The sequence below is a fragment of the Nipponia nippon genome, unplaced genomic scaffold, assembly GCF_047370975.1.
Source record: "Nipponia nippon isolate SJK-2023a ecotype South Korea unplaced genomic scaffold, ASM4737097v1 scaffold_2, whole genome shotgun sequence".
NCBI lineage: Eukaryota > Metazoa > Chordata > Aves > Pelecaniformes > Threskiornithidae > Nipponia > Nipponia nippon.
In genome coordinates, this window is record NW_028262336.1 from 105,043,197 (window position 1) to 105,055,789 (window position 12,593).

Consider the following 12,593-nt stretch of genomic DNA (forward strand, 5'->3'; position numbering starts at 1 on the left):
TCTTTTTCAGCAAAGGACAGCTTGTATAGCTGTATAAGTTGTTTCCCTTGAATACACACGTTATGAAATTCAGATACTTTTCAAAAGAAGTCCACAGAGTTGTGAGAGATAGCATCATTTTTTTCCTGGTAATAACTTGTAATATATTCCAGTTTTATTTACGTAGTCTTTGAAACTATTTTAGTATCTCTGACAAGGCTTTAGTCAAGCACCTAAATTAAAAGAAATTTTATTTTGCTTAGCGATCAAAATTAGAGTAATATTAATTTCCTGTTTCTTAAGATTATGTGAGTACACTATTTACTCCTAAAATACTTGCCATCTGTTTGGACAAAAATACAGAACGGCTGATGGAGTCTGCACTTTGTGTGTCTGACCACTAAATGGTGGTGTTGTATTGCAGCTGGAACAGGAAAATACATGAATACGGCAGAGAAAAAAAATTAATCCAGCTGTAGTTGAACTCTGCCATCAAAGTCTCAACTGTTTTTCCACTGGCCCATTAGTTATATCTTCTGCTGTTACATCAGCTGTTCTCTCAATGTTTGATTGTACTAAAAAACCATCCTCTGTTTAATGATAACTTATTTTAAATGTGTGGGTTTTTTTTTCCTCTCTGTCCCTTTAAAAGCTTTGTTCTGCTGTTTGAATTGTCCATCACAAGCATGCTGATCTGTTGTGCAATTGCCGTGGGATTTACAGGAGCATATTTTATGGTGACTAGCAGGATTCAGTTTCCTTCGATACAAAATAAGACTGTAGTTGATGTGGCCATGTGATTCATTATTTAGGAGAAATGTTTAGCTGATGTATGTGTTTGACTTTTATAAGCAAGATTGTCTGGGCTCTGGGGCTGCAAAGTTATCTCCCTTTTAATTGTGGTGTAGGAATATGCACTGCATATTTGACAGGGAAAAAGAATGCTTGGGGATGCGCTTGTGACAGATGGACATCCCGCTTCTTAATCCAGCTGGACTTCTGAACCTGAAGGTTCGCTTTGCTGTTTCTTTGCCAAAAACATTGCTTAGAAATTGCCGCAGACCTTGAATTGCTCGTAAGTATGCCTTTCTGCTTACTTGCCTGAATAATCTATACAGTGATTCAGCTTTATCTTTTGTATTATTAATAAAAATTTTAAATATTTAAATGTAATTAAAATATTAATTTAAATACAATTATAGATAATATTATGAATAATAATACAATTATTTTTGAGATAACACCTGTGGTGTTGGCTTTCCCTGGGAGTAGTTCTGACTTGTGCTGCAACATACCGATACCTGGCCAGCTGCTGCTTCCAGTAGGTGTTACTGAGCAGAGCTGCTGGGTGAAGAGAGCATCCCTCTATCCTTTCTCAGTACCAACACAAGAGGCAATAATAATGCCTGATCCTGCTTTCTGTGTGGCAGACAGTAGAGGACATACAGCTGCTTTTGCCTTGCTTTATGCTCTAGCAGCCTCTTGTCTGCCAAGAAAATGCTATGGGCCACCTGTTGGACCACAAAACAATAAGATACAGCTCTGATTCAGAACTTGGAGCGAATGTCTGTCTTTTTGTTGACTCTGGGGGGGATTGGATTGAGCATCATGTGACCTGTTTTACGCAAGTTATTGCTTGTTTGTTACTGTTTGCGATTTGCTAGACACTTTACAGTAGTTTAAGGAGTAGTCGATGCCACAAGGTACTTCCAGCCAAAACATAGGATATACCTGGCTGGAAATGCAAATTCTTATTTTGTAGAAAATGCCAAGCAATAAAAATTTTGAAGCCCCCAAAGAAGCAGAGTTGAACCTTACTATTCAGAATTTTTTAACTATTTTTAGTCCTGGGATGCTGCTTTGGAGTTGAGTAAGTTTTGGGACCTTGAGTATGAGTATCCATGTAAAGAAGTACCAGTGTTGTGTTTTTACTGTGATGCTCTCCTTCATCAGTTCATCTCATGTTATCCTATTTAGATAGCAAAATCTCTGCAGCACATAAACCTTGGATTCTGACTAAATAATGGCATCTGTCAATAACTTGGGGAAGTGCAGTGCCCAAAAAAGATGAGTAAGTTTGTGGATTACTGAAGACCTTTGTTGAATCCATATTGGCAACCAAATAAACATCAAATATAAAGATAAAATGCATAAAACATGATGAGATATTATTGCTTGCTATGTAAACTGTACAGATCCAGGTTTCCCCAATCTAAATTGTGTATGATAGTCACTTTCAAAACTGGTATAGCAGAAATAAAAAAGGCTCTGAAGAAAGTCTACTGAGAGTGGTGTTTTTCTGTAGATAGCATGAACCTGCAATGCACCCCAGTTTTGCAAGGGCAAAAGCTCATGCTTCATTGGTCTTTGACCATTAGAGGGTTGGGTGAAGCTAGTAAAGGTGTTTGTTCACCTCACATCTGATAACTGCAAGATCTGAAATGCTCCTCTGAAATGCCTACTTGTAGTTGCTTTGGATAGACTGGAATGCTACAAGGCAGGAGCTGGGTAGTTGAAGTAAAAGAGGTATATTGAGTTAAGGTTTCAATAATAGTAGCAAATTATTTGAGACCCCTTTTATATAGGGAGCTAAGGAGGAAAGCTATATTCTAAATTTAGGATGTAAAGAAAAAGGGAAACACACTAAGATTATGGACTTGGGAAGCCAGCAGAGTTTTATAGCTTATATAGCAGGCTCTGAAGTTGGAAATATAGAAGGTGTAGAGTCTCCTGATGACTGTAATCAAGGACGTAGTACAGAATAAGAGGAAGGAGACAAAGACTAAGCCACTCCAGAAATGAAAGAGTGGTTTGAAACTGCAAAGAAATGCATTGATTGCAGTCTTTGCAAGCAGGAGAATAACTAAATATATGGTACCATGAAAACCAGAAGGGAGATTTCCACAGAAATTATGTGGCTCTGATAAATTGGAGTTAAATTGAGAATGAGGAAAAGGCATTTTAGAAAGAGGCTGCTGTTGAATTTGCAAATACTATCCTTAGTGGAGCAATGGAGAGATTGTAAAGAGCCACAACTTAATGCCTGTGGTGCTCTTCAGAGGGTGATGAAGAGGAGAATGTGGGAGGAGAATTAGTGTTGTTGCCATAGAGGGAATGGAATGAGCGTGCTCAAAGAATTCGTATGTAGGGGAGAAAATGGAGTCTGGTAGAAGAGGAAATGTGAGTTGCTTTGGGCAAGATATATTGTTGTCATGTATGATGTAGAGAGCTGAGTTTATAAGAGAGAACTAAAGTGAGAGGGCAACAGTAGTGTTTTAAGTTAGAGGTGGCTGCAAGAACAGGCGGCAGCGCTGGAGAGTTTCAGAAGTAAGAGGTGCAGAGGGAAATGAAGTTTTAGTACACTGCGAGGTTTGAATAGTGGAGTGAAGAGACAAAAGAAGCAATGAACTGGTTAACAAACTGGAGGGTAGCAAGATTATATTTGATGCAGGAGATGCAAAAGTAGGTGAAAGGAGGAGATGCCCACTGTAGGCTTGATGATGCTCTCTGTGCATTTTTCCTCTTTCCCATGTGAATGTGTGTTATCTTGCTCCACACTAACTAGTCAGTGCAACTGTGTGTTGGTGCAGCTGTCAAAGTAAGGTAACAGTCGAGGAGCAGTCATTTTTGGGTGTGGATAGGAGCCATGTTCTCGCTGCCCTTATCCTGTCTGCCATGAAGCAATTTTTGCCAGGAGGAGTTTGAACTGGCCACGTTAGTGGTTCCCGCAGAGAAACCTTTCATGAAACTGAATATTGGTGCTTCTCAGCATTGCATTCATGCATAAGCCCATGGTTACCTGTTGGGAAATATCCCTTGCTCTCCTCAAATTCTGTAACAAAGCAGCTTGTTTACTGAATTAGTTTTAATCTAACAAAGAAATTGTTCAGGTCTCACCTAATGTTTCAGGCCAAGGTATAGTAGTTTCAGTGTATTAGAACTGCCAAGTTTCTATTATCTTTATCTGAACTTTAGAGGATTAATTTGAAAGTTTTTAAAAAGATTTGTCACAAATTAAACGTGTTCCTCAAGAAGAAGGTGATGGCACAATTGCAAAACCTGGGATCTTAACTTAGATTGGTTTTCTTTTAAGCACGCCATCATTTAGTGCAACACAGAAAAACAAAATGGAGGATAGTAAGATTAGTGTATAAAGCGTAGTGTGGAAAGGTTTTCTTGTCCTTATGAAAAGCCCTTACTGACCAAGACAGAAATACATATTTTAACTGAGGAAAACAGATACTTCATTCCTAGTGATTTATTTGCCAAGTCTTAGCTGGATAAAGATCATAAAGGCCAAGTTGTGTATAGCACAGAATGCATGTTGATGAATACACAAATTGTAGAAGCAGACTGATACTACATCTTCAACAATTAAATGAATAGAGCAACCTCTCTATTGGTGACAGAGGGAATAAAATGAAGAGTGGTCAGTCCTGAGCCAGTGCTGATCAGCAGGCAGCTAAGGAGGAAGCTGTGCGTGGGGTGAAGCACGGCTCCCCTGGGCCTGAGGGCACTGGCTTGCTTTCCATCCGCTCCTGTGAGGCAGCACAATAGCAAGCTATTTCTGCTGAGTTTGAGTACAAAAATTCCTGTTTCTAACTATGATGGTGTCTTGTATTCATCTAATTTGGGGGGATACATGTACTGTTTCAGAGGCATTAATCTGCAATGTGGCCTCACAAGCCAGTTGGTAAAGACAGCATTGCCGTGTAGCTTCAGCCAGTTTCAACCCCTACGGTAACATGTCTTCATTACAGAAACCCCTACGGTAACATCTCCTCTTCATTTACAGAGGGCACTCTTGTAATGAGAATGTCATGATAAAATGCTCTTCTTCACTGAAAAGCTCTCACAGCTTGATGATGCAGTTGTCACCATGGAGATTTCACTCCAACAGAAAAGAATGAATTCAGTGCCGTTCAACTTAGGAAATGTGTAGCAGATATCTCCCAATGCCTTCAGCTAAGCCACCACCTGAGGAGAGAACTTGGATCAGAAGCTGAGAGATGAAGTACATATATGCTGATGATAAATTGTATTTTTTGTAGATCACTGAATCTCAAGAAGTGGCATGTGTGTAATGACAGATAAATGTGAAGGGGCAGGAATAAAAGCCTCAGAGCCTGAGCCAACAGGAAGGGGAGTAGTCTTGCCTTAAACTGGAAGGAAATACTCAAATGTGATGCTCTGTGAATTCCTGTTGAGGTCTAATTCCTTTCCCTCAGAAAGGATATTTCTTGCCATCATTCCATAGTCCACACAGAATGGGGATGGCTGAGGTTCCTCAAAAAAAAAAAAAAAAGGCTTGATATCAAAGCTTGATATCAAATTTATTTAGAAACAATGAGTAGTTTTCTTTCCGCTTTCTAAAAGCCTTATTGATATGTTCAGATTTGTCATTTTACAGCAATGACCTAAAGCGCAATTATACCAGTATGGAATGATTAATTTCTGATTTTCCTGAAGCCATGAAATCCTTCTGAATGAGTAACAATTGGTTATTTTACTGGTCTTTCTGCTAAGGGAAGCTCTACATAGTAAGGAATACATCACCAAACCGAACAAAGCATTGGGAAAGCTAGTATTGGAAGCAGCCCTATACTGGCTGGGGCAGAAATGTAGTAATGTAGGAGGTCTCTTCTGTTCCCGTAATTCTGCTAGGGTTATGAAGTTAAACAAGACTACGTTAATACCTATACAAACAATTTGTGTGGATTTATAAGCTCTCAGGAAAATCGATAGCTGTTATGAGACTTCTTACTGACTGCCAGTAGTAGATGGCAGTGAAATCAGTTCAGGATCTAATCTGAGATGTTCCTCCATGAAGCAATAGACAAGAGTGGGGAAATGGGTAAAATAAGTACCGCAGAGGTGGTGATTAGTGGAAAATATAGTTTGGTTAAGGATGAAAATAGAGGGAAGACATCAGTATAGATCAATTTATATCTTAAAACCAGGAGGGGCTTTGTTTTATTGGAAAAATCAGTCAGAAGGGAAAAGACCCCAGAAAAATAGTAGAACAGAGGTATAGTGACCTCCTTTGACATATGAAGAACTAAGGAGACCTGCCTAGGAATTAAATATTGAGGGTGAGTGAACCAAAAGTAGCAGGAAAATGAAAACCAGCTCTGTAATAAAACTCCTCAAACTTGACACAGAATTAATAATCAGTCAGAGTCTTAAAATCATGAGTCATTTAAACACTGAGGTTTTTCCAAGGATAAAGGTGGTTTGTTTTTTTTTTAATGTCTTTTTCACCATCAGGGAAATGATAATCAAACTCAACATGAGATTGTTTCAGGTTCAAAAAGGTTGCTTTAAAATAGCTTTAAAACTTCCCAGCTGGCTGGCTACAGGATGAAGTCTGGAAGGCACTTGCCACTGACTCTCTGCCTGCCCTGTCCTTTGGGCTGCTCTTTCCACACCAGCTTCAATTACTGCTCTGTCACCCTCGGTGTGTGCTCCTGCCTTGCAGCCCCTGTCTCCTCCTTCCTTTACGCCTCATGTTTTCCATTTGCCATCATTCATTTCTCTTTTTCTTTTCAGAAAACTCCTACACCCACTTATAATTTGAGATCTCCTTCTGCATCTTTTTTCTTTTACCACCTCATTTCTTTGTCCTCACTTTTCTTTCCGGCTCTCCAACAGCCGTGATGCCTGAGGGCACTCCAGCTTGAGGTTTTCTCATTGCTCATCCAAAATAGCTTTCAGCTTTGAGTCTAATTAAGTTGTTGTTATTAAAAGAAGGCAAACACACAAAACACCTCCCTCCTCCTTTTCTGTCCAAGAACCCAGCATTACGAAAATTGTAAAAAAACCATGAGAGTTAGTAATTCTGGTGGTGGTGGTGTACTGTGCTGGTGCTGTGAGCTATTCCTGAATGCAGAGGAAAATTTGAGTTTCTGATTCTTTTTTATTTAAAAATTTCAGAGTTGGTATTAACTTGATATGTGGTCAACTTTAAGACAATAGGAAAGTATTTGATTTGCTGTGACAGACAAATGCAAAGAATTTTGATCTGTTTTTTTTTTTTTTGTGTGTGTTTGTTTTAAAACATGAATTCAAAAAGGTTCCTGACCCTACTATATATAGCCAGAACACAGCAATTATAAAAGGTGATTTCATCTGTAGCTTTCATTTCTGATTTTAGAGAAAGGATTGATTCAATCCCTCTCTCCATCCCTCCCTTCTTCCCTTCCTTCCTCTTCTCCCTCTCCCTCTTTCCCCCTCTGCTTTCCCCTCTCTTTTCCCTCTGTTCCCCCTTCCCTCTCTCCCTCCCTCTGCACCTCCTCCACACCACTACTGACTGCTCTTTCTCACTTGTGGTGAGAGAATAAAACCAGGTAATGGCTCTACAAGCTGCTATTCTTACTCTAGGGTCATCTGTGCTCCAAAACATAAAGCATAATTTCTCGCATCTTTTGAAGATGTAAGAAGGAGTGTCTCCGTAACAAAGTTACCGACTTCAAAGAGGTGAATATTAACAGCTTGAATGTTTTGCACCAGTTCAGGAAAACAAAAGGCTCCGCAATAGTTCAGCGATTTCTCATTGGTTCCAGGTACTCGCCTGTTTAAAAAAAGAAAGAAAAGTGAAGGTAATTTTTAACATGCCCATAGTGTTCGTGCTATGGTGTAAAGCCAGTCCTGATCCTGGACTGGAAGACAAGTTTGCTGCTCTGCTCCCTCTTCTCCTTCTGGGGCAGTTCTGCTGCTCTGCTGCATGCTCCCCCCGTGGCTGTGCCTGGCCCGGCTGGGTCCCCGTGTCCCCTCTGGGCTTCTAGCGAAAGTGCCACACCAGCATCTGAGATACGAAATAATTCGGGATTCTTCCTAGGCAGACACCTGTGTCTCCCACTGGAAGGGCATGTGGGATTCTTAAGTTGTTTACTAGGATAAGGATTTGTGGGGGATCTAGGCTTCAGCCTGTACAACTTGCTCAAGTGAGTTTAGGCATGACAAATTCTGCTGTCTCTCCTCTGTTTTGCATTGGGTGTGCGTTTTTATGTGACTTGCGTATTGCCTGAAGCCCGTACTGGTGATCGATTTTCTTTGCTGCTGCTTGTCATTTTTCTCACCACCGATGCAAAGGATTGTAATGCCTGAGACTCCCTGGCCTCTGGTAATGTTACTGTTATTTATTCATTCCCTTACAGGGTGTAAGAGAGACACCATTAGCTTTAAGTTTCACCTCTTTGCCAGAAAGTTTTTTGTTTACAAGTGTCACTGTATATCTAGTACCAGGTGTGTGGTAGAGTACTTTTTTTTTTTTCGGTTTCTTTTTACTTAAGGTGTATGTTTGACTGCTGCTGCATAAACTTTGTTTTCCCCACTGTGAGAAAGGTCCTGGTGGAATATGGAACATAAAAACTTATTTGTGAAAATGAGGAAGATGGATTCTGTGACTTGAAAACAACAAAAATGTTCAGGGAGGCTTTTGTAATTCACTATTTTAAAAATTGACTAATTTTAAAGCTGATCACGTGCAACAGAGCACACTGGCCTCTTCATCACTGGCACAGTCTGCTACGGGTGATACAAATCCTTGATCTTCTAAACTGTAACTTTTGAGGAGCTGTGGTCTTCAGAAGTGAAAATGGGTAATAAAAAGCAGGTCCTGTTGCTTAGCTGATGACTGAGTGTGAATAGAAAGTGCTTGCAGATTTCGCTCCGAAAAAGTCTGGAAGGGGGTGCTGTGTATGTGTTAGATGCCTTCTGGAAAGGCCCTTCAGTGCAACCTCTGAGGAGTGGGAGCTGGGGAGTGGAGCGGGCCAGGGATGCTGGGACAGAAAGGGTGGAAAATGCTGCAGAGGAGAAAGCAGACAGTGAAGGACATGTCAAGGCTTCCCATAAATAATATAAAAAGATACTGGAAGCCTGAAGTTATTCTGGAGGGAGATGGGTTTGGAGGGAACTTATGCTCTTGCTATGAGCTTTCTAGGACCTAGAATTATAATTCCCAAATTAAAACCTCAGGAGGCAAGACAAACTGTAAGAAGTATGTATAGTTTTACATACAGAGTAGGTAACTGAGATCATGGAGAAAAAAGGCAAGCATAAGAACACTTTAAATTATAAGTGTAAAGTTTAATAAAAAACAAGGATATCTAAGTGCAAATTATTTTTCTGTTGTGCTAATCCTATTTTCTTTCTTATTTGCATATAAATTGCACTGATTGAACCTGAGACGCTTTAAATACTGGCATAGTTGAGCCTGGTTACCTCCATTTTAATGTCTTGTTTAGGCTTGAATGAAACCCTCTTAACTGGACAGAGCCAAGCATTTTTGAGTTTTATTAAATCTATACAATTTTTTTATTCAAATATGAATTTAATTTTCATTTGTGCCTTTTATCAAAATAGCTCAACTTGGTGCCTAGGGTCGCTTATTATTTGTTCAGTTCTAATACTCTGCTTAGTATAAACACAAATGTAAAGGTTATCACTCCCCAGAAGTGTGGCAAACTTAGGAGAGGTGACAATTTCAGAGGAACTTGACTGAAGGGAAGAGATGTTTGAAGCTTGGTGGGAGTGTGGGGTGGGAAGATAGGCAGGATATGTCTTGCGGACAAAAAAAAAAGATGGGAAGTAAATGAGTTTATATAAAGGTTGCTGAGGCTGATGCACTAATAGAACATAAACTGAGTAGGAATGTGGTAAAAAGCTCCATCAAATATTTACATTTTTGATGTTGGTGTTCAGGTACTATGTGGTGTTAAGATGACAGTGTTGATAGGAATAGGGTTGTGGTGGACCTGAATTTAGAATTATGTGCATTACTTAAGGAGAGGATAATTTTCGGAATACCTTTGTTTCTTTTGGGGTATTTATTTCATCTAGTTGTTCTCTTGAGTTCCTCTTTTTTCAGCTGGTACTGCTCTAGCTTTAAAGTGGTTTTAATGACAAATGTTAATCTGCAAGCAAGTCACGACATGTACCACTATTTTTCTTTCTTAAGATTTTTCTAGCATAGCGGCTCATAACTGTTGTAGATGCCAAAGCCTTCAGGCATGTTTCCAGGAAGCATGATATGAATTTTATAACCCCTAGACACCAGTCACTGCAGGTTGGGGGGGTGCTTGTTTTTATGCCAAAGTCTGGCAATGTCTGTCTAATCTCATTAGCTAATTCTTTCACTTGTGTTTTTGTAGGCTTTAAATGCTGACTTCTCCCCCTCCCCTGTTTTTTATGAGGGGAGTGATCTGGTTCAACTGGGCTGTTCTCAACTATTTTGTCAATTTTTAAAAATTCTTTATGTGCTGCTTTCCTGTCTGTACTCTGTTGACTTGAAACTCTATCTGTGAAATTATCCTCTTCAAACATTAGCACACTATTTATTTACAAAACATTATAAAAAAAATAAGCAGACATAGCCTTTTAAAATCTTCTTGTAAATGTGAAGCAGAAACAGAGCTTATAATATTGTTCACCAAGTGTCTTTGTTTTTTTGAAGATAGTCTGATACCTAATTTGTTTTAAAAATTTCTCAAAACTGGATCAATAAGTCTGAAGTCAGGTTTTTGGAAAGTTACTGATTTTTCTTTAAGAACGTTAGTAAAAATAGTCATATAACTGGAAATATTAAACTGATAAGTAGTACCTTGTGAGCTAAAAGCGGTTATAAAGAAATCTCATGTATAGACATAAAACTACACCAACGTAATCCTGACTGTTCATATTTGGGACTAGAAAGGGATTATTCTTTTACTCAGTAGAAGACTCATTCCCAGCTCACCTGATTTTTCAGCTTGGTGCCTTCGAAGAGGCTTCACATCGACTCTGCGGGTGAAGATGAAAGGTGTGTGAGGGAGACTCAGTTCACTCATATGAGTTTCATTTGCTGTACAGGAGATTTTGCTGAAATAACTACATTTAATTCTGCATACAAAGCTGTAACCTTGTTTCATGGCAGTCAAAGGGTAGAAATGTAGGCTCAAAAGCAAATTAATTATCCACTAACTACTGAATGGTACCTTGTGCGTAAACAAAAGGCATTTACCTCATACCCTGTTGATGCATCATGTAATAAATGTGACAGTTACAGCTTTTTGTCTTATCTCTCTGTTCCTGCAGTGTCCATAAAAGTGTTTCTCACTTGTAACAGATGGTCAGAGCACAGCTTTGAAATTTATCTGGAGATGAAGCCCTGTTGATTCCATTAAAAGTGAAGAGTTTTCATGGAGATGGAGACAAGGAGGGATTTATTGTTCTTACAATTCTCATGATGAGGTATTTCATACAATGCCTTGCTTTCCTTTTTACTTGCAGGTGATGTGCCTTCAGGATTTCTTTGGCGATGATGACATTTTTATTGCATGTGGACCAGAAAAGTTCCGTTACCAGGATGATTTCTTGCTGGATGAAAGTGGTAAGAAGACGTATTTTTAAAATGTTTACAACCAAAGTAGAGGGCAGGTTTCCATATCATGCTAATTAAGCCAAAACTGTATCACCTAAATTGATTTCAGAAACACAATAAATATTTTTATTCTTTAGATACTGAAAATCAGAGGTAACTGAAAGCAACAATAAACCTGCAAGGGAAATGTATCTACCTATGCAGTGTAAAACTTTACTTCAGCCTGAATTTCATATACCATAGGAAATAGTAATAAGTTTGGTGGAATTCCTATTTTGCAAGGTCTTTCTTAGCGTTTTGTCTTTATTGTCTCTTTGAATATATTCTGCTTCTTTATCACAATCTTTCAACCTCACAGTTCTTACAATTGAGATTTAGATAATGCTTCACAGGTAGTATGATAAAGAAAGATAGATACAATTCTGTATGGAAGATAAATATAATCAGCAAATGCACACAGAGTCATCTGAGAAAATTCAGGGAGTTCTCTGTTTTCTCAGAGACTGACTAATACAATAATGTAATCAATGTACATAGTCCTTTAAGGAAAATACATGTTTGATTTGCAAATACCTTTATTGTTACAAAGAATATTCCTAACTTAGGAACCACAGTAGTAAGAAAAAACCTATAAGCTGATAAATAATAATAAAAAAAAGATACCACTTCAGCTGAGTTTATTTTTGTGTAGAGCAAGACCCAGCAAAGGTTTTATTTCCACTGCACTCTCTCTCAGTCCAGGGTATGCTTGTAATCCATTGGTATCAACTCTTCTCATCTTTTTTTGAAATATCAAAGGTCTCAAAGAACAGCTGACTGAAAAATCAATCAGAAAAGAATTTGTTACAGTAGTAGCTACTTCATAGTCATCATGTGTGTGCTTGTTTAACTTCACCACTTCATCACTGTTTTTGATGCAAATATACATTCAGAATGAAAGATGGTACAATTGTGTTTCCCTGACTAACCTGTGGAACTGGAAGGCTTCTTGGTTTACCTGGATCTAGAGAAACACTCCATTAGCTTGTGTAGGAGCAGAAGAAGCAGTCTTGCACAGACCTTACGTTGTGAGCTGAAGGACGAGTCTGAAAAAAAAGGTATCTTTGCTACGGGGCAAAGGAATGACATTTTGTATCAGGCATAGACAGAAGCAAGCACACATTCCGCCTTCCTCTAGAAGACCTTATAATATGGAAGTAATAATCAAATAGTGCACCAGATTTGCTCTTTGCAATAATGAAATTGTTGTAGTTGC

At 38.8% G+C, this 12,593-nt stretch overlaps 1 protein-coding gene across 3 annotated transcripts in view; it reads left to right on the plus strand.

Moving 5' to 3' along the window:
• Window positions 1-12,593, plus strand: part of DCLK1 (doublecortin like kinase 1) — a 254,179-nt gene that overhangs the window by 118,211 nt on the left and 123,375 nt on the right. For all 3 annotated transcript variants that reach the window (XM_087757350.1, XM_087757349.1, XM_087757347.1), the window contains exon 4: window positions 11,248-11,347. In XM_087757350.1, coding sequence (XP_087613476.1) covers window positions 11,248-11,347 — 100 coding nt within the window. The remainder of the gene's footprint in view (window positions 1-11,247; window positions 11,348-12,593) is intronic.